The sequence below is a fragment of the Buteo buteo genome, chromosome 6 (genome assembly GCF_964188355.1).
Source record: "Buteo buteo chromosome 6, bButBut1.hap1.1, whole genome shotgun sequence".
NCBI classification, from domain to species: domain Eukaryota; kingdom Metazoa; phylum Chordata; class Aves; order Accipitriformes; family Accipitridae; genus Buteo; species Buteo buteo.
In genome coordinates, this window is record NC_134176.1 from 11996398 (window position 1) to 12017744 (window position 21347).

The following is a 21347-nucleotide window of genomic DNA, read 5'->3' on the forward strand; positions in this document are numbered from 1 at the left end:
AGCCCTGCCGGTAGCCGGGGACTCGCCGCCGCCCGTGCCCGGCGCGGGCAGCCCCAGCTCCCGCCGCCCGGTCCCTCGGCTCCCACCGCCCGCAGCCCGGTCAAGGCGCCCGGCCCCTCAGCCTTCCGCCCCGCAGCCCGCCGCTGCCCCGACCCAGCCTGCGGTCCTCTCAGCGCTCCTTGCTGAGTTCCTGAGGAGGGGGACGGTCACCGCCGGCAGCCCCCCGGGAAGCCCTCGCCGAGCCGGCCGGGGTGGTCCCGCCTGGGCGAGGGGTGGCGGTCCCAGCCGGCTGTGGGGCCGTGAGGGCACAGAGGGGCAGCTGCCGTTCACCGTGCCTCTGGGTGAAACTTGAGGGGTCGCAGGGGGCAGCGGGTTGCTGTGACGGGCCCTGAGGGTTGCCAATGAACCCAAGGGGAACTCGTGTGTCTCCCATCAAATGTGTGTTTGGGGAGACTTGAGGGTCACCGGCAGCAAGGGTGAAGCCCCTTCCCCAGGGAATGTCTCTGCCTTTGCCATCAGTGAACCCAGGCCTCGTCTCCGGCACCCAGGCAGGCGGTTTCCAGAAATCTCTGCCTGCCCTCCCCCCAGGGCAGCCTCCTCGGGGGAAAGGCAGCTCAAGGCCAACCAAGCTCTTCATATGGGTTTCGTAAGGCTGTAGGAGAAACCACAATGTGGGCTCAGAAGCAGCGGAATCGTTATCTAAACCCCAAATAGCACGGTACTAACTCCTACTTCTGTCTCGTGTTTAGGATTGAAGTGATGTGGAGAGCCCTGCGTGCCCCAGTGGTACGGGGGATGTAGTCAGGAGGCAAGGAGGAGCAAAGGAGGAGAGTATCGCCTCATCTTCTGTTTGCAACAAGCCCAGGCCACCTGGCATGGGAGGGGTATGGGCATAGCAGAGAGCATGTGAATCACCCTGGACGTGCAGGTAACGTTCTGGCTAAATCAGATAACGCTCTGTACAGTGCTGCGTTCACCAGTAACCTGTAATGCACAATAGTGGAGAAAAAGTCATCCTTCCACAATCAATAACACAATAATGGAGTGCTGTTTAGATGACAGTTTGAGATTTTTTTTTAATGAATGTGATTCCATCAAGTATTAGGGAATTTTTTGCCCATTACCTTAAGTGAGAACATATTTTTTGTTGTGCTATTGACCTGCCCATATCATAATTGCGGTAGTCTTTGTTATTTAGTTATGAAACTCTTCTCCATCTAATCTAAACATAATGTATGCAGTTTCAGAGGTTTCTTAAACTGCGAACTCCTACTCAGCTGTTTTTCTGACTGGCAATCATGGCTCTACTGTGCCTTTATATTTGCATCTACCTTGGGTTTTTTTCTGTCATTTTTAGTGTCATTGGTTATATTTGTCATTGTTTATGTTCTTATGCCCTTTCTTTCCCATGATGAACTGCTGTTCTGATCACTGTGGGCCCAACCGTATGCAAGATCGAGACACTCAGCAACTCCTAGTTTCCACAGGCACTCAACTCACTGGAAATGATCAGTAATTTTCAACAGACTGCCTAAGCAGTTTGAAAAAAATACACCAAAGATAATAACCAGGAAAATATATTTTAAGCAATAAATGTAAATGGGAAGAGAAGTTTCATTTGAGAAGTTAAGCAGATGCAGCTATAACCAATTTCTTTAATCTGCTGATACATGAGTGTTATGTTTAATTTTCAAGTGCTGTTTAGTTGTCAATTAGGAATTGGAAACAATTCAGTTGTTCGTGGCAAGCCACTTTCTCTTGCTATTTCCTAATTTGGAATATTCTTCTAGATTTTCAAGATGTTTATCCCCTAATTCTTCAGGTTCATCTTATGTTCACACGAGTAATTTCAGAAGACACATTCACTAGCTAACACCCATCTCCTCTTGCAGTTGTACACTGCACAACATTTATAATTAAGCCTCTTAGGAAGTTAGCTGCATGGCCCATGATTAACTTCCCTTAATTCTTCATTGTTAAAGCTCAGTGCAGAGATCTCTGGAGTAATCACCCACCTTTCCATCCTGAGCTGCAGAACGGCAACGTAGCATGTAAGTCAGTATGCACCAAGATGTCATCCCAGCACGGAAGGTAAGTATTGGTGCCTTTATCACAGTCTAACAGGCCATACAGGCTTATCCAAAGAAAGTATTCTCTCAGCAGATGAGCTAGATAAAACAGTTGATCAGAGGCTGTTGACACAAGGCACAGCATCTATAATTAAGTCACTAGGGAAGCTGGGATGGGATGCTGTAACAAAGGTAGGATCCAACTTATACACAGCTTTCAGCAAATCTTAAAATGCTGTCTGAATAAAACCCAGTGAGGTAATAGCCACTTTTGACTTACTGCATGCTAGAAATTTGTCAAATAGTGGTGAGTAAAAGGGGGTAGAGGGTGCACTATTTATTAAACACATAAATTGGATATATTTTGGTTGTTTTGTACTCATGACACTCTTTCCATGTCTTTTCAGAGAGAAGTTTTGTGAAGAAGAGGTGTCTGTGTCGGAAGTGCTGTAATGAATGGCACATTGAGACTACTACCAGCTTATAATAATGACTGGTATTCCCTGTTCTGCAAGACTGGGAGGGAAAGAGCATATCCAATGAACAGAAGTGGATCCTTGGATTTTGGTTCTTGAGGTGACCTTGGCTCCATGAATCTATGGAGCAATTATAGTACAGAACAGTTGATTGCTTCTCTGTTTATGCGGCAACAGATTATGGAATAAAATAAAACAAAAGTAGCCTTCACTACCTACTCTGATATGCTTTTTTTTGTGAAGAAAAATGCCACAAAAATATGGTGTAAAGTAAGAAAATGCTTAGTTTTACGTCTGTTGTTCTGAATTAAAAATAAAACTGAGTGTTTTACATCAACAAAATCCACAATCAGAACTATGTTTGCAACTGAGGTCACGCAGCAGTACTACATTTATTTTGAAGACTCTGGGTATGTTTTTACACTTACATTCATTTAATATTTGCTTAGCGATGGCATTTTTTGCAATTTACACTATTCTGAAGCATGAACATTGTGTGAAACTAGTAAAACGTTGGGGAAGATTCTGTGAGGTTAAAAAGGCAGAGGAGACCTAGAGAGAGGATTTGTTCTTTGATCCGGGAGATAAGAGACCAGACTTGCACAGATGCCGAGCCCTTTGGCTTCTGCTGGAGATCTGTATACTCAGCATCTCAGTCTATCAGACCTGGAGTAACTCCGAAATCTGGATGGTAGCCAAACACAACGCATTTTTATTTGAAGCTGTCTATGCTTTATATTTTGTAATGATTTCCACTATATGTATATATATTTTTTTAAATCCTAAGCAGTTCTGTAAAGTGCGCACGCTTCTCGTTGTCAGGGTGAGGGTACTGGTTGTGGTTCTGAAAGAACTGTCGTGGGGAAAGAGCTTCAGCTGATGTCTCCTGACATTCACAACTCGTGTCAAAGAAAGGAACTCTGCGACTCAGATCCATGCTCACGTGGATAAGTACACTCTCTGTTTAGACAGGAGGATAAATGTGGGTTCTGTTGTGAGAAATACACGTCAGAGAAAGATAAAGAAACTATTATGTAAAGGTGAAATTAAGATCAAGATAGTCATTCACGTTGTTAGTATATTTATTTCTGCAAACGACGGGATTCTCAGCTGTATCTTAGCTTTGGGACAAACCCTGCTCATTCCTACAAAGAGACCAGTAGAAGTCACTATTTTCATGAATTTCAGGTGAGCTTTACATGGGTCAAATCCCAGCCTTCCTGCATCTGCCTTCAGAGGGAACTCAGCCACTCTCCAATAAAGCTTAAGACTTTTTTTTTTTGGCACATGACAAGAGCAGGAGACTCGCTGTGCTTCACACAACCACCCTACTTCCTTTCAGATTAAACTGTAAAATAAGCCCACAGCTTCGCAGGTGCTGGAGGCGAGGCGCAGGGCGGACTGCAGGCCCTTCCCCTGCAGAACCAGGCCGCCTCTCTGGGGCACGGGGGGCTGAGCGCCAGAGCTGCAGCCATGTTGGTGGCTTCTGCCAAGCCCACTCAGGGGCAGTTAATCACTCATGCGACTCAGGGCGTGCCGGTCCTGACACTACAAAGCCCTTATTTTTAGGATGATGGATTATTACATGCGTTACTGAATCCTCAACCGAGGTGTGAAGCCTCAACGGCGACAGGCCATGTGCCTGCGTTGGCGTGCAACCGCACCGCCGCCTGCGGACAACCCTTGGCCGATGGAACGCGGAGACGGATTCCGCACTCGTGTACGTGTTTAATGAAGTCACCAAGGCCGCCGTTGCCTCTCCCCTGCGGGGGGCAGCCCCGGCGAAGTCCCGCCATGCGCCCCCCACCCCCCTGCCCCCCGAGGCCAAGCGAAATGGCGGCAAGCCTGGGCCCGGCCAGCGACAGGGCTCTCGCCCCGCCCTCCCGCGCCTGGCCCAATGGAATGAATGGGCTATAAATAGCGGCCAATGGGACGGCGAGTCGCGCTCTATATAAAAGAGGCGCGGGGCGGCTGCTGGGGCTCCACTCCGACTGGGGCAGCAGCGGGACGCTGAGCGGGCGGGCAGGTCCTTGCTTTGGCTGCGGAGCCCTCGGTAAGTCCCGGGGCAGCCGAGTCGTCCTGCAGCTTTAAAATAACATTATTTTATTCATATTTTTTTTTGCGCTGTGTGGGGTGGAGCCGGTCCGGCTGAGGAGGGGGAGCGGGGCTGCGGGCGCGGCGGGGGGCAGCGCAGGACAGGGGCGCCCGGCGCGCAGCAGCCGGGGCGGGGGACGTGGCGCGGAGCTCCAGCGGGGCGCGGCGCAGGTGCTTACCGGGCTTGCCCCCGGCTGGAGCGGGCCCCGCTCTAAAACCAGATTAACCCGGTATTTAGCAGGGTAGTTACATATGCTCGCCCCAGCCAGGTCCCCCGAGGGAGCCGTCTGTTGTATAATGGCTTGCTGGATGCTTCCCACTCCTCCGCTCCCAAGTCGGGGGTGGGGGGGAGCAGCCGGGGCTCCGCGGGCGCGGAGGGCGCCGGGCGCGATCCCTCCGTCGGGCCGGGGCGCGGCGGGTCCAGTGTCCTCGCCCCGCCAGCCCGGCGGCGTCGGGAGGAGGCGCGATCGCCCGCCGAGGGCATCGCGCTGCTGCCCAGCTCACCTGCCGCCCGACCCGGGGTCCCGGTGGGGCAGAGCCCCCCCGCGGCGGCCCGGCCGCTCCCCCCCCCCCCCAGCCGCCGGCGGGGACCGCCCGGCGCTGCCACGGCCGCGCTGCGCGACCTTGGGTGGATCCCTTCACCTGGGCGGTGCCCCGGCGGAGCGGGGGAGAGCCCTGCCCCTGCGGCTGGGACGTTTAAGGACGGGGCAAGGCTGGTGGAGGTGAAGAACTTTTTCTTTCCTCCTGCCTGGCTCTTCGTGGAAGGTGGTGCGGCAGCAAAGGTGTAAAAGGCACGGGTGGAGCAACGGCCAAGGTGACCTTGCCGGGGTGCCTGGCTGCCCGCCTCGGGCGGTTCGGAGGCCTGCCAAGCCCCCAGTGATAGGCTTCCCCTCTTTCTCCCCTAGTGACTGCGGTAGGGTCAGACATGCCCTTCTCAAACAGCCACAACCTCCTGAAGATGAAGTACTCTGCTGATGATGAGTTCCCTGACCTGAGCGTTCACAACAATCACATGGCCAAGGTGCTGACCCTGGACCTGTACAAGAAATTGAGGGATAAACAGACTTCCAGTGGATTTACGCTGGATGATGTCATCCAGACTGGGGTTGACAACCCAGGTAACAGCTGGGGACCGTTAGATCTGCATAATGATCTGTTCTCCCTCCTTACTGGAAGTGCTTCTTGACAACAGCACCCAAAGCTCTTGAGCTGCTGAGAGGCAAATCTCATAAAGCATTGAGAGATGGCTCTAAACGCATGGCTGTGTTAAAGGAGGCCTTGTTCTATCAAGCCACGTTCCTTGCTGTGATCTGACATATCAATTCCCAGACACTTCAATTATGTAACTGCTCTGCTAAATACTTTCAATCTGGAGGGGGAAAAAAAACCCACCCCCAAACCAAATGCATTCTAATTATAACACAACTGGGGGGGGGGGACAAAAAAAAATGTCGGCTTACCTGGCTGTTCTGGTCTATTTATACTCCAAACTGGTTACCTGATGTTCTCTAGCACTTCTATGAAAAAAGGGGGAGCAGATGTGTTTACATGTTAACATTACAGTATTTATTTTTACTCTAGCAATATCAAAATGGCCCAACTAAATAATCAGAGACTGCCTCCTGATGAGGAGTACCCGGACCTGAGCACCCACAACAACCACATGGCCAAAGTTCTAACCCTGGATTTATACAAGAAACTGAGAGACAGAGTCACGCCCAGTGGCTTCACCCTGGATGATGTCATTCAGACTGGGGTTGATAATCCTGGTAAAATGCGTTGAGAGTATTTTGTGTGAGCCAGCTGAAGTAACTGGTGCTTTTGAATATGGTGACTTAAAACTAATCTTGTGGAGGTGGTATTTATGAGCAGACTACAAAAATGCAGCTCTGTCTGTAGCAGAAAGAACAAAAAGCAAAGCATGCTTGCTTAGAGCAAAGCATGATTGTTTAGGCATAAAGTTCTATCTGGTGGTCTAAATTAGCTAGTGAAATTGGATGTGCTGTGCAAATTTGTCCTAAACCAAGCCTGACAAATGAGTGTGGCTTAATGGCAACAGCTATGGGTTTCCATAGCACTGCATTTTACTAACTGGATAAAGTGTGAAATGTAGGGTCTCTCCAAATGTTTTTATATAAGAATGCATTTCTAAGTGACTAGACCTACCACTAAAGAACTTGCCTGGTTAGTGCTGTGTTGGAGTACAGCCAAACATCACCCAAACTTAGCTCTTCTGACTTTATTACCACTCCAGGGCATCCCTTCATAATGACAGTAGGATGCGTAGCTGGTGATGAAGAATCCTATGATGTGTTTAAGGAACTCTTTGATCCAGTTATTGAAGACAGGCATGGTGGCTACAAACCAACTGATGAGCACAAGACTGACCTGAATGCTGATAACCTGCAGGTATAAACTTTTGATCAATTACTGATGCCTAGTGGTCTGAGGACTGGGTAAAGTTGTTGGTAGCTGCCTAGACTGATGGCTTGGGCTCTGTCCCCTCACTTTCACCCAGCACAGACCCACAGGCTGTGTGTCCAGTGCAATCAGACTTAAGAGCTTGCTTCTGTAGGATGTCAGTAGCTGGGTAGAACCAGGCAGCTGGCATGCAGCAGGAGCTTGCTTCATGTGCTGCTGCAGCGTAGGTCATGCCAGACACGTTCAACATGTATTTCCATGAACTGTAGGCTGTAGCAGTCAAGTTAAACAACACTGTCCTAGGACTCAAGGACTGTCATGAAACTTAACATTTTTTACTATCTCATCTTGGATCTTAAATACCACCTGGTGGTCTCATACTATAGAGTAGAGATTGTTATGGCTAGGAGTAAGGATTTCTGCCCGTTTTATGGGTTTCAAATGTTACTGTAGTTTCTAGGAATTCCTAATGCCATGTTGATTCGCTAGCCATAGGTCATCTTGAAAATAAGAGGCTTTGGATAACAGTAGTGAATAATTCTTATTTGCAAGAGTAAACACCTACCTAAACAACAAGGGTTTGCTTCATGTTGATATCTCTAGATTGCAGATCTGAAGGGGTAACAGAAGCCCAGAAATGTCTGAAATGGACATAAAACTGATGGTCTGGTGGTATCTCTGTCTTCTAGCACTACTTAGTAGCTGTAGACTTAGCCTCAAAATAAGGCTTGTGTTACACAGATACATGAGCTAATGTTGAAGAAAATAGTCCTGAAGACAGACACTGGCTTAGAGGCCAAGTAGTCAATATCTCAAGTATAAAATGGGAGCTACATGTATTTAGGGTAGGTATCTTGGCAACAGGGTTGTAGTCACTGGTTTTTTTTTTCTTGTAGGGAGGTGATGACCTGGATCCCAATTACGTGCTCAGTTCCCGTGTCAGAACTGGTAGAAGCATCCGTGGATTCTGTCTTCCCCCGCATTGTAGTCGAGGAGAGAGGCGGGCTATTGAAAAGCTCTCTGTTGAAGGTAAAGTGAGAACTGGGTGCATGGGGGAAACTACTTATGTCCTTTGCACAAGAGGTGTTCTTTGCAGTTTGAAAATAGAGGCAGTTGGCGAAAGCCACCTCCCTCAAGACTTGGTCTGAATATGGAGCCTTCCCTGAAAAAGGCTCATTACATTACAGTTGCCTCAGCATTGCAGTTTGTAGCTGAGAGCAAGAGCACTTGTCAGAGGGAAGTTAGACTGCATTAAGTTGACCTTTACTGATCTTGAAAGCTTCTTTCTCTGTGTGTGGGGGAAAGAGGTTGGTTCATCATGGCTCAAACCTGAAGTGTAATAGGTGTGTAGCAACTTCAGGGCTTGAGTCATGGTTGCAGTATTTTGTGGCTGCTTTTAATTGACTTTCATTAATGTTCAGCTTGCTTAGAGGTGTAGTCTTGCTCCAAATGTGCAATTGACTGGAGTAAGCCCTAGTTTTCAGTGGAACTCATCAGCTGCAGTTCTTTTCTATTGCCTCCCAACTCTAATACGTGAGAGGAAAGGATACACTCAAGGTGCAGTTCTGGAGACTGAGAGTGTAGTTGTTCCAAAACCTCTCAAGGGCAGGGTAACAGTCCTTGACTAGAATAATACTGTTTGTTATATTAATGACCTTGATTCTCCTTGGAAGAAAGCACTCCACTTCTACAGTTAAGCAGCACTAATGATTCTATACTGCGTGTAAGGGAACAAAGGCTACTTGTATAAGCCTGGAAGGTGCAGACAAATCATCTGATACTGCCTTAAGTTCTGTTAATGCCACAAAGGCATTGCCATTGCAGATGAAAGCAAGGGGGGAACTGAACCCAGCAGATCAGGCACTGCCATAGTTTGTGTGTGGTCTCTAAAGTGCTGGGAATGTCTAGCATCTTTGGTCCCATCCTAAAAGTAACTCTCTTTCAGCTCTGGGTAGTCTGGAAGGTGATCTCAAGGGGAAGTACTATGCTCTGAGGAACATGACTGATGCAGAGCAGCAGCAGCTGATTGATGATCACTTCTTGTTTGACAAGCCAGTTTCTCCTCTTCTGTTGGCATCTGGGATGGCACGAGATTGGCCTGATGCCAGGGGTATCTGGTGAGTATGCCCGGAAGGGAGGAGTCATACAAAGTCCCTGCAAAAACATCTTGCAGTTTGGCTGTGGCTTGTTCTGTTGGGCAAAATGGCAGCTTCTGAACTCGCATTATGGAATCTAATGAGAAACTTCTGTGGTATCCTCTGGGAAAGTTGAATCTAAACCAGCAGAATTTGGACAAGTGTTAACCATGCACCACATTGGGCTGGTAGGAGCAAGCCAGTTGGCTAGCCTGTAACCAGAGCCCACCCATCCAGCACAGGTTAGTGAAACATCAGGCAATAATTGAAGCAGTTTGTGAAAGTAGGTAACTTATAAAGGAGTAGATGTGCTACTACATTCAGCTCTTGTCTCAGGAGCAAGAGTAACTTGTAACAAAACCATAGTGTTGGCTTAGCTCAGACTGGATGCATAGTTGCTCCCTTGTAGTCTCATCGCTTCTGCTTGCAGAAACTCGCTTCTGCTGGACTAGTATGGCTTTACCTGTACTAGTGATAAGATATCCCCCCCCCTGCCCCCAGAGACTCAGTGACATGAGTTGACTGATGCAGAGGTGTGGAATGGAAGGATTCTGCTTGTCAGATGTAGGTCACCTACATAAAACTCTGCATCTCAGGAGCTTCTGCAGCATAATTAACTTGCTCCCTTGTAAGCCAAGGGCTAGGTTTTTATCAGCTGGAATACTCCAATCTTATTACTGTAGCTGCTTCAGTACAACCCAGAGGAAGCATGCTTTGTTTCTGTAGGTCACCTTTAAGATTGCATCATCTACCTGCAGATTGCCAGCACTAGATAGTGCTGTCATCTGAGCATGACTAATCCACGGGCTTGAAGTGTAAATTCTCAGTGTTGTCTGCATAAATAACTTTCCTCAGGTACTAGTTAATTTTTGATCCTAATCAAGCTGAGAAATTATCAGCATGATAAGTATTGATAATAGTACTTGCTGCCAGCTGCAAGCTAGGACAAGAGGGGCCCATTGGTGTTCAGAGGTTTTTATAGCATCTCTGAAGAGCCCCAATCTAAAATTAGTAGTGAAAACTCAACTTAGTTCTCTGATAAGGTATAAAGTGCAGTTTAACAGAATCTGACAAAATTCTGATAAAAGGCTTTGTTATACATTGTCAACATGGTGTCATTATGAACATCACTGTACAGGGCTGCCTCAAAGTCTGTACTGATCACCCTTCTGCAAACTCTGCTGAACAGATGAAATTTCTTAAAATTTGTAAACTCAGACCATGAGCAAGCTAGGGGGATGACTGGATTTTAGGGTTTGATACTGTTAGGCTGGCTAATGTCATGTTATTACTCATTCTGACCTGTTTAGATACAGGCCAATTCTAGATACCTCATGAAAAGAGCAGGGTAAAAAATACCAGTTTAATTCTGTTAGGTTGTGCATGGACAAAAGAAGTAAAATTAATTTCTTTGAAGAAGCAACTAAGTGAGCCTCTCAAAATAAAAGCTACAATGATGAGTAATTTGGTGCTATTACTCTTATCTTGAAAATGTCAGGTGAGACAGACAACAAGTTGTTTGACTTGTCTCCTAGGCACAATGATAACAAGACCTTCCTTGTCTGGATCAATGAGGAGGATCACCTTAGAGTTATTTCCATGCAGAAAGGTGGCAACATGAAGGAAGTATTTACCCGCTTCTGTACTGGGCTAACACAGGTAAATCAATATTGCCTGAACTCTAGGTCCAAATGGTACATGTTTGTTGGGTTAGAGCTGAGACTGCAAACTCTTTCAAGCCCCCTCCAGAGTCCTGCATGGTGGTGCTTCATAGCCTGGGTCTTTGGGAACACCCTGATGAGGTCCAGAGCTGTGGGGGCTGAAACACCTATATTGTCAAAGCATTGTGGCTATGAAATCTAGAACGTGTCCTCTGATGTGGCACCCTTATCCAAGTGTCTTAAACTGTACTTAAAGGATTTCCACATGGTTCTATAAATCAAGCATTGAGAGACCCTGGGAGGGAGGAGAAAGTGCTTGAATGTGGATGGGCAAAGCTGGACTGAGGTTTCTAGGCTGAATGCTTTTCTCAGCTTCTAGTCTTGATATGAACTTGAGCCTTATCAGCCCTTCCCTAATCCTAACAGATGTGCCAGCTTGACATGTACTGAATCAAGCTTCCCAACAGATAGTGATTTCAGTTCTCAGTGTAGCTTAAACTTAGCCTGTCTCACTGCTGGGAGCAAGATTAAGGCCTTAAAGGCCCCTTGGTGGCCCTTTTTTGAAATGAAGGGGGCTTAGTGACTGACTTAAATAGGTGTTCAAACTGTTGTGGCTGTTGCTATGTAACTGAAGCTGTAAATGAGCACTAATGGATGACCCTACATCCTTCAGGCAGAGAACAATCTCTAAACATTCATTCTCTCTATTTATAGATAGAAACTCTCTTCAAGGCGAAAAACTATGAGTTCATGTGGAATCCACACTTGGGCTACATCTTGACCTGCCCATCCAACCTTGGAACGGGGCTCCGTGCTGGTGTGCACATCAAGCTACCGAACCTTGGGAAACATGAGAGTTTTGGAGAAGTCCTCAAGAGGCTTCGGCTCCAGAAACGAGGCACAGGTGAGAGATGATACAGTGATGTCCTAGTCAGGCTGCCCTAAGACACCAGCAAAAGCCTGCCTACAGCCAGAGCCATGTCTTGGTTCACACTGGCAGTGCCTGTCACACCATCCAAAAGGTGTGACATCTCGTAAAGCACATGGAGAGAACCAAGCCTTAAAATTGTATCTTGGAGCAGTTGGGGATGACAGTGCTCTGCCTATACCTTACTGTATCTGGCTACCTAGGTATGTCCTTCTATGTGGTATTCTGAGCACCAGTTACGGTAAACCTGGTGGCAGCTGTTCTTGTTGTAAGCAGGGATGGGAATTCTGATTTAACTTCTGGCTAGGAAATAGCTACAGTGGTAATTCTGACCACAGGTTAGATTGCTTATGGGTTAAAAGAATAAAGAGCTGGCCTAATGGCATGCTCAGTGGCTCATGTTGGCAGTCACATACAGCTTTATCTCCCTTCATGTAGGAGGAGGCAGCAGTGCCAGCTTGTAGAGAACTGTCTTGCTGTGTTCCCACCTCAAGCTAGTGAGGGAAGAAAGATACTCACCTGCTCTAGCAGTGGTCAGTGTACTAACTAAATTTCTTGCTCCAGGTGGTGTGGACACAGCTGCTGTTGGAGGAGTGTTTGATGTCTCCAATGCTGATCGTCTGGGCTTCTCTGAAGTGGAGCTGGTGCAGATGGTGGTGGATGGTGTGAAGCTGCTCATTAAAATGGAAAAACGCCTTGAAAAAGGCCAGTCCATTGATGACCTCATACCAGCTCAGAAATAAAGCATTTTATTCTCATGCTTCCTAACTTATTGGATGAATAATAAAATGTCACTCCAGTTCAAACCCCTGGGGTCAGAGCCCACTTAGTTACACTGTAGAGAAGTCTTTCATCCATCTGTGTTAGAGTTTATTTTTTTGATGGTTGAGATGTTGTTGAAAACAAAATAAACTATTGTTTTGGCCTGAGATGTCTTAGATGTGTTAACTGACTGTCTTTTGAGATTGAAGTGACTTGGGTTTTGTAGTTATGCTAGATGGGCTGGTTTTGTGTGCTAGCATATCTTCCTGGCTGTGCTGCTGCAGTCTATTCAAGTTGAAGTGTGGTTAAAGTAGTGTCAAAGTGAACCTTCAACTTGATTGTAGTTGCTGTAAACTTGAGAACTAGTGTTAAACATGAGTCACTGCGAACATGTCGAACATGTCCTACCTCTGAGGCTTTGACTTGTGCATCTGCTTGTGGCAACTGTAAACTGTCATTATCCTGACTACAGTAAGCCAGGCTGACTCCTGTAAGGGAGGGGAGACAGATCTGGGTACAAAAGGGTACTGTTTTCAGACAGGTCCTCCTGGGGGTGCAGGGCAATACTCTGAGGTCAGACTTCAGCCCATAATAATATCCACACTAAGCCTGTTTGTGGGGAGAAGATCACATCTTTAGAGATGTGCAGAGAGTTGGTGTAAACAGCTAATTGTTCTTTTGGGGGTAAGGAGTGAGGTGAAACTTAAACTCATGCTTCTCTCTAAGTGGTTTCAGCTCAGCCAGGGAAGTGATGAGGGCTTATAGATAACTAGCTTTCTTCAGCTGTAGCAGTTATCCCATGAACCTAAAAGCAAGCAGTATAGTTAGTTAGAACATGCTAAATAGTTGGGGTTTTTTCCAAAGTGGGTCTGGCTTGCAAGCTCAGGCTGTTCTCTGGGTGTGAGTTTACAGTGTTACATCAAGTAAGTCTGTTATCCAGAATGGCTGTAGTCAGTGTATGTGTGTGCTTGCTGTGTGGAAGCATCACATTATTAACCCACAAGAGCAATGTTTTCCAGAAGTACTGATAGCTAGAAGCATCAGACCCTTAGTAACAATAGTTTTTGCAGCTTGTGCTACCTGGGAAGCAGATAGCACCTGCTCAACAGCTCTACCCACCGCTAAAACCTGGCTTTTATAGGGGGAGTGGGATGAAAGGTTGATACATAGCTTCACAGTGTGCAGCTTTATATAGGTTTGCATAGATAACTGAAGCTTTCTTTTGTAGAGGCTGTGATATTTCTAAGTCTGTGATTGCAGGCTGTCACTTAGCTAAAGTGATGATTCCAGTTCGGGTAAGCTAATTAAATTTTGGTGAGGGAAAGGCTGAGTGAATATCTCAGATGAGATTTTTTTTTTTTTTTAAATAGCTTTCTATGTGATTCAAATTTGACTGGGTGGGGGAGAGGAGATCACATGTAAGAGTTTTGTTCTGTGCTGGGTGATGTTCCTGTATTTGAGTTAATCAGCACAGGGATTTTTCTGTGTGAGGCTTGTGAGAGCGGGAAAGGGAAAACTGTGCAAGAGACAACCGGTTGGTTCTGTATATTCTTCAGATCCCTCTTGCTGTGCTTCATGTCACTGTTCACAGACGCTTGGTGAATAGCTGGTGCTGTATCTTGTAATCAGAGAGTGTTCATTTAGTGGCACCTCTCCTCAACACAGTGTCGTTACTGCACTCACAGCAATTATCTAATGGAAGGAGGGTGCCTGAAAACTTGTCTATTTTTTTCTAGCTATATCAGCTGGACTAATAAAAACATCTCTCTCCCTATGCATCTTGTTTCTCCTATGTCCTTAGCCCATCAGAGCTGCTACATCTCTCTGTCTCATTTTAGCTCCTGGGTCCCCACAGTCTGAGGTAGGACCTGTAGCTGGCTAAAAAATTATGGTCAAAGCAGCAAGCTAGTCTTCAATACTTGCATCTAACTAGAAAATATTTCTTTTTAACTGGTTTTCTTTCCCACCCACCACCTTTGCTGTGTTCCCTCCTGTTGCTGCCACAAGGAATAACATGACCGTGCTTTTGTTTCAGCTTGTACAAAGCAATTGAAAATATTCCAGAGAATGAACATGTCACGGCAAAAGGCTGGACACAGCGACTTACCCCAGCTGGAACTTGCTAAAAAACCTGTGATCAAGAGAGAAATTAAACCTCCCACCGCCTCGCCTTGAAAGCTTTGGTTTGATTCTCAGCATTACTCACCGTTGTGCCCTGGGTGCCTACCGTGGGTCACTCGGATACTGCGGCCGTACGAAGTAGGTCGTACGGAGCGGCTGCTCGCTCGTGCCTCAGGCGTCTGCAGTCGTGCTGGGCATCGGCAAGCTGCCGTGGGTCAGGGCTGCCGTGGCTTTAAACTGAGGGGAGGAGAGGGGGGTCATCACTTGCAGGTGCGCTTTATACAGGGGAACTGCAATTAGCCTTGCTGGCGGAGCCACCCGCATCACGTAGCTTTTGGGAAGGATGCGGGAGCTGGCGTGGCCGGCAGAGCCCTCCGGATGGGTGAGCTCACGCTCTGCATCACACCCAGCGGTGACGGCGTCATCCCTCACGCAGCCCGGAGCGGTGCACAGGCTCCTCAGTTGGCCAAAAAAGTGCTGACGATGTGTGGGCGCGGGCTGGGGGAGGAGAGGGGCCGGGAAGCCCTTCGGGCCACGCAGGCGTGTGTTGTGTCTCGGGGCTTTCTCGTGAAGTTTCAGCTGAACTTTTCCTCGCTTACAGGTTCGGGAGCGGCGATGGTCGCTGCCGTCCCGCTGCCGGGGAGAGCGGCTGCGCCCTGCCGGCTGTCAGGCCGGCCTTCTTTCCCTGCCCTCACAGGCCCTGCTCCCACAGCCTGGCATGTTGCCCCTCGGCTGCCAGCTCACCCCTCGGAACACGCGCCATTTTTGTAACGTTTTCAAGGGGAATTTCTTTTTGTCACTGTCTTTCTCTCCTAAACGTTTCTCTCTCCTCAGGGGAGCCAGCTGCCTTAGCCCCGGCCTGCGTGCGATGCCCGTGCGGGGCAATGCCCGCGCCGGCAGCAGGCAGCCAGCCCATTCCCCTTCCCTCTCGGCACACCTGGCACTGGGCAGCACGTTGCCCGCTGGGACCCCCAGGGTCCGTTATTCAAGAAATCAAGCTGCTGGGGAAACCCTTTACATCTCACATTACACTTACGGGCAGTAGACTGCCCAGAAATGCTCCTTATTTCACTTTCGTGCTATCTACTGGAAAATTATTCATGGTCTTTCACCCACTTGTGGACTAAGCCGCACGGAGGAAGCTCAGCATTACGGCATCGACCCTGGGCACCCTGCCATGCCGTGGGAAGCTCCCAGGCCGGAGTGAAGCGTTCGAGCTCCCCACACGCTCCCTTGTGCCCCCGGCCAAGCGAGGGGACAGGAGGGCTGCTTCACGACGAGGTCCACGTGCTCCAGGGAGGCTCCTGCGTCCTGGGATGAGGTGGCCCAACTGTGTGACGACTCTCTCACGAGAACGAAGTACGGAGCAAGGTGTTTTTTTGTGCTGGACGCCTGGCGAGAGTCCTGCCTGGGGTGCAGGAGGCTGCTGCTCGAGTCCTGCCCTCCGCCCGGGATCCTTGCTTGGCTCAGCTCAGGCCCAACCACAGCTGAGGCCGGGGGAATGCTTTCCTCCAGCTCTCCATTTTGCCCAGTGTAATTAATCCATCACTAGGCTAAGTAGAAAAAGGAAGGTGCTATTGCCTAATGTCTCTGACACCCATCAGGGAGGGAGGAGGTTTAGGCTCCAGCCTGTCCTCAGATGAGTGTTACCATATTTTTACGCAACATGGAATAGCTTGAGCAGGAGAGTTTTAGTGATTTTTTTTTTTTTTTTTTTTCCCCTCTTTGCTCCACCCACCCACCCACCCACAAAAAATGTGGTAGCGTGGTGGGAAGGGCACTGTTCTGGGAATGGAGACAGAATCACAGCCTTTTCATCTCCTGTTTGCTTTTCTTTTTCCCCTGGGGAAGCAGCAGGCCAGCAGGCTCCTTTGGCTGCTCCGCATTCCTCTGGCTAGTCTGCCTTCCCACCTCTTCTAAAAAACCACAGTTACAAAGCTGAAAATAAATAGCCCGGCTGACCATTTTCTCCAGCCCTCCACCAGTGGGACAGGGCACTTCTCCACCATCCTGGGGCTTCGTCAGGTTTATTTGTCCCCATTGAAGGGGGAGCCAAGCCCAGCGATGGAGCAGGACGCCCCATAGCCTAAGATGTTGAGATGAGAACCAGGTCTCCTGCATCGCTTGACCCTCTTCCCCCGTCTTTGACACATCAGGGTTTACTGTCTTACACAGAAATCATGCAAGCTCCTGCCCAGCTCCATTTTGAGGCCGGGCCCGCTCCCCTTGGGTTCCTGGCCCCACAGCACCTCTGCTTCACCACCCACCGTGCAGGAGAACCCAGAGGCGAGGGCTGCCCTTGGGCTGCAGAGACGTTTGTATGTGGAGATAGGGGTTTTCCCCCACCTTTTGAAAGACCATCTTTTTTTTTTTTATTCAAACGCTGCATAGAGCCAGGTCGTGCGCATCAGGTGAGAAGCCGTATCTACTACACCCACAGTGTGGGTCTAGTAATTAAATTGTCAGCGTGGGCTCAGACTGGGATCGACAATTAACGGGGAAAATCTGCATTACCAGACAGGGTAAAAATAAACAGAGATGCATCCAAACCTACCAAAGATTTTTGTTTTCCTCCTCCAGCCAGTGAGTAAGACTATGAGAAACCATATATAAAAATATATATATATGTACGTATATTTCTATATATACATATGTATATTTTAATATATATGTGTGTATATATATTAATATAAACTTTCAAAGAGCAAAATGTCTCATATTTAACACCTGGGAAAAGGGATAGAAAAGGTAACACTCAGAAAAATGTGAGCACTGTGGTTTTTATTCACTGTCAAAAGCTTCAGCTACAAATATAGAATGGGCAACCCTGAGCTTTTTATGATGCAATTTCAGAATAAAATCAGAACTGAAGATTAATTTGCCAGATACGCATGCAAGCCCCAGATGTCTTTGTAAAGACCTCGGCTTCTCGCTGTGTTTAGTGCAGGTGGGTGCGAGGTTCGGCCAACGGCTGCAGTCTGATTGCTCTTTCCACATCCATTGATGACCAGAGAGTAAAACTGAGAATAACCTGTGCTGAAGAGACCTTGGAAGTGTCAGCTTATATTTTTGCAGTGACTTACTTCTTGTGATGGTGTTTGATGGTAGTACTCAAGCACAGCAAAGCTTTCCTGGATAACTCGCGAATGAGCAAGACACTGAAAAATAAGTGAATTAACTCATCTGAAATCCCATGTTCTTCAGCCTGGTCCGGCAGAGCCGTTAGCATGTACGCTGAGGACAGTTTTGTTGGGATGTAAATAGCGGCTGTTCGCAGTTCAAACGCTGCCATCTGTTCAAAGTGCAGTGAAACCGGAGGGAAAACCAACGGCAGGTTCAGCACCGGTGCCAGCCCTGCCCACGGGAGCTGACGGAGGCTGTGCACCGGCTTTGGCGCAGAGCGGATTTCTCCTGCTTCGCTGGCCTGGGACAAAGCTGGAGGTGACCACAGCAGTGAGAGGCAGACGAGATGGTTTTGGGCACTGGATGGTGAAGTCATCTCGGACAGGAAAACTGGTGTTTCAGTAAGTGTGGGCCAGGCTTCGTCTGCCCGCAGAAACTGGCTGGTCTCCCTCCGCAGCTGTGGTGAAATCCCCTGAATCATCGCTAATCACTGCTTGGGCTAATGACGTTCCCAGGCTCCTGGGCAGAGCGTGCCTGTGATCACTGGGAAGCCGGCAGAGCTGTCCTGTGCTGGCGATGCCGATCCGGAGCGACGTGCTGGAAGTGAGTGACTGAACGTGTGTCCAGATGGCCACCAAAGGAGAGGTCTCCAGTGGGGTGGACGCCAGGAAAGCCATGGGACCATGCTGCTCCACAAGTGAGCTGCCTTCAGCAAGGGGTATCGGGATACCATCGTATCGGATCGCTGCTGCAACAGCCTCCGAGTTGGGACTTGTCTGGGGAGAGACGGCTCCAGAGATACTCATGGGAACATGCATGAGAAGAGGATTGCAATAGACGGGAGCGCTTATGGGGCCAGAGCGTCAGCTCCTCGCCATGAGAGACTGATGGCTGGCTTTTTTTTTTTATAAGCCATTGTTTTAAGGCAAAACATCGTTGAGCATCTTGAGGATGCTCTTTTCCCTAGAGCTGGAATAAGTGCCTTACTTCCTTCTCTCTGCCTCAGGGACGTCATCCCTGCCTCTGCCAGGCCAAGGGGACATGCTGCTGCCAGTCCCACTTCCCCTCCTCTGTCTGGTGGGTGGCACGGGGTGCTCTCTGCTCCCACGGAGGGGTGCCTGGTGGGGCCCCAGCAGTGCCCTAAACCTTGCATCTACCTAGAGGGTGGAAAGGGCCATGAGTAATCAACAGCTCAGCTATTTCCCACTGCTGAAAGCCTCAGGAGAGGCTTGAGGATTTCTTACAGCTGTTCTGGAGGCCAGAGGAGAGCAGAGGAGGGAACGCAAGGCTGGGCACGCATGGACGCCTGTGCAAGTGCTGCAGTATACCCAGCCACCCCCAGCGCTCAGTCTCAGTGCCCACCAGGTGCTCTGGGCATCTTCCCATTCTGCCTGTACCTCTCCAGATGCTGATCCCCAGCCCGTGCTGGCTCTCACAGCATCCCAGAAGGTCCATCCTCCCCCCCCCCCACTGCCCAAACTCTTGTGAAGCCCCATCCCAGCAGCAGGAGGTAAGTGCCGGGGAAGGGTGCACCTCCCCACCGCAGTGCTGTCCCAAAGGGCTGGGTCCTGGCCAGCATCCCTGGCCACCGGTGACCATACAGACCATTTCTCACTGCAAAGCACCTCCTGACTGCATTAACATGGAAGAGAGTCAGGTTGAGAGGCAGTAGGGATTGCACCAGCCAGCTCTCTGCAGGGCTGTGTGAGAAGCACACTAATGCCCAGCTGCTGCATATCACACCTTGCATCTGAGCATCACTTTACCCTTGTGCAATAGCTAAACTGCCCATCGGTTATCTCACCAAAGTGCTTGCTTTGACTTACTCATGCTGTGGGGTGCTATGAAGTGGGGCAGGGCTGAGGGCTCATCTAGGCGAGCTAACCTCACGGCTTGCTGCAGGGGACTGACCAAACCAGAGCCATAAGCTACGTGTTTTCTGTTACTTGGTGGTTTGGCCTTTTGGGAGGCTTTTTTTTTTTTTTTTTTTTGGTGGTTTTTATTTGCAATGAACGCTGTGGTTTGCGAAGAGACTTGTCAGCAGGATGGAGAACTTGCAGCTTAGCATGGGGGGAGCTGCCTGCCTCGGATTGCAGGCAGCAGCCTGTGTCACCGCTGAGCCAGAATAAGGTGATGAGGACAACCTCAGCAGGGGACAGAGAAGGTCCATCTCTGCCGGACCTGCCGCTTGCTGCTGTGGGGCAACACCCCAGCACCGGGGCTGGTTTTGGAGCATGTCAGAGGGGAAGGGGCCCTGTGGCAGCACAGGGCTCTGCCTTGGTTCATGTGGCTCACTTGCTGGCAGTAACCTAAATTTTGGACAAAACCAGGCCCCAGCCCCAGCGGGGAATCACCAGTCTGGCCCCAGCAGCCACCCCTAGAGCATCCAGCCTCCTCTCCCGCTGGCCATTGCAGAAGTTCAGCAGCGGTTCGTGCCGGTGGTCACTTGTGTCCTCACACATGCGACAGGATTGCATGTTTCAGGATGCAGCCCTGGGCTGCTACCCACTGTTGGAAAGGCGCCGCATCCCTCTCCTCTCCTGGGGGGACCAGGACATCTCCAGGGGCTGAGCACCCCTCCCCACAGCCCTTTCCCCCTCCTCTTGAAATGTTTTTGAATTGATTCAGGTAGTCCTGGTGCCTTGGCATGACACCCTTGAACACCTGGCTGGGAAAACCCTTCAAAGTAGTATAAAACACAGTTTTAAAGGCAGACAAAAATTGTATTTTTTTTTTCCTCACACGGAATAAAGGATCAGCCCTTGAGCAGTATTTATGAGAAATGACACCAAGCGGTGGGTCAGCTGGAGCCCCCGGAGCCCCTGAAGAGGCATAAGACAGCAGATGGCCAGTGTATCTTTACCAAATACTTTTATATAACCAGTGTCGAAGCCAGCAATGACTTGGCTTTGCAGTTAGACTATGTGCCCTTTCAGCCTTTACTTTTCTGGGATACCTGTACACTGTCCTCCTCTTTTGACATCCTTTCCATTTTGCTTGCCATTGACATGGCCACATAGAGATTTTTCATACAACTTAGTTCTGAAGTGAAGCCTCCACCAAGAACAACTCCTCCGAAGATCCATCATCTTGTACAGGAGTTGTTTAAGTGCCCAGCTGATGTGCCTTTCAGCTCACTTTATTCACTTCCAGTTAAAGCCAGCCCTGAGCAGGGACCACTGAAAACACAGATTAGATTACCTAAAAGGAGTTTGCAATAAACACATCAAGAAGATATAGAGAAACAGTGAAATGTATTTATAAACGTAAGAGCTATTCGAGGCTGAATGGGCATGGGAACAGTTATTACAAAGACTTATAAAACTCAGAAGTAAGGTAAAACAATTTTTAAGATACTAAGAAATATCTTCCAGTGGGTACCAGTGGGGGGGGGGAACACTTTGTTGTTTGCCGGCACTTAGTCCCATGATGCTTTCAAACACAAACATCCATCATTAAACCTTTGTTAATTCTCCCTTCTGATTTTTGTGTGGGTCATTTAGCATTACTTAATACTAAGCTTAGGAGAAAACCTAATAAGCCAACCACTAATCTTT

The 21347-nt window shown here is 48.7% G+C and overlaps 1 protein-coding gene and 2 long non-coding RNA genes across 6 annotated transcripts; 2 read left to right on the forward strand and 1 right to left on the reverse strand.

The window, feature by feature from the left end:
• LOC142031912 (uncharacterized) lies at positions 1 to 2822 on the forward strand. The gene is made up of 3 exons (XR_012650662.1): positions 1 to 928; positions 1983 to 2091; positions 2477 to 2822. It is a non-coding gene; the product is annotated as an uncharacterized LOC142031912 (long non-coding RNA).
• A 512-nt stretch (positions 2823 to 3334) lies between these two features.
• On the reverse strand, positions 3335 to 12391 carry LOC142031914 (uncharacterized). The gene is made up of 3 exons (XR_012650663.1): positions 12304 to 12391; positions 6100 to 6156; positions 3335 to 3534 (listed from the first exon to the last, which is right to left on the reverse strand). It is a non-coding gene; the product is annotated as an uncharacterized LOC142031914 (long non-coding RNA).
• CKB (creatine kinase B) lies at positions 4522 to 12715 on the forward strand. 4 transcript variants are annotated; one of them, XM_075029757.1, is made up of 9 exons: positions 4522 to 4598; positions 5545 to 5660; positions 6221 to 6408; positions 6894 to 7048; positions 7957 to 8089; positions 9006 to 9177; positions 10731 to 10854; positions 11571 to 11760; positions 12349 to 12715. In XM_075029757.1, the coding sequence occupies exons 3-9, from the start codon at positions 6231 to 6233 to the stop codon at positions 12525 to 12527; spliced, it is 1131 nt and encodes a 376-aa protein (XP_074885858.1). In that variant the 5' UTR covers positions 4522 to 4598; positions 5545 to 5660; positions 6221 to 6230; the 3' UTR covers positions 12528 to 12715. The 4 variants fall into 4 exon arrangements, with proteins under 4 accessions (XP_074885858.1, XP_074885855.1, XP_074885856.1 ...); XM_075029754.1 differs by lacking the exon at positions 6221 to 6408 and having other exon boundaries at positions 4528 to 4598; positions 5545 to 5757; XM_075029755.1 differs by lacking the exon at positions 5545 to 5660 and having other exon boundaries at positions 4528 to 4598.
• The last annotated feature ends 8632 nt before the right edge of the window (positions 12716 to 21347 follow it).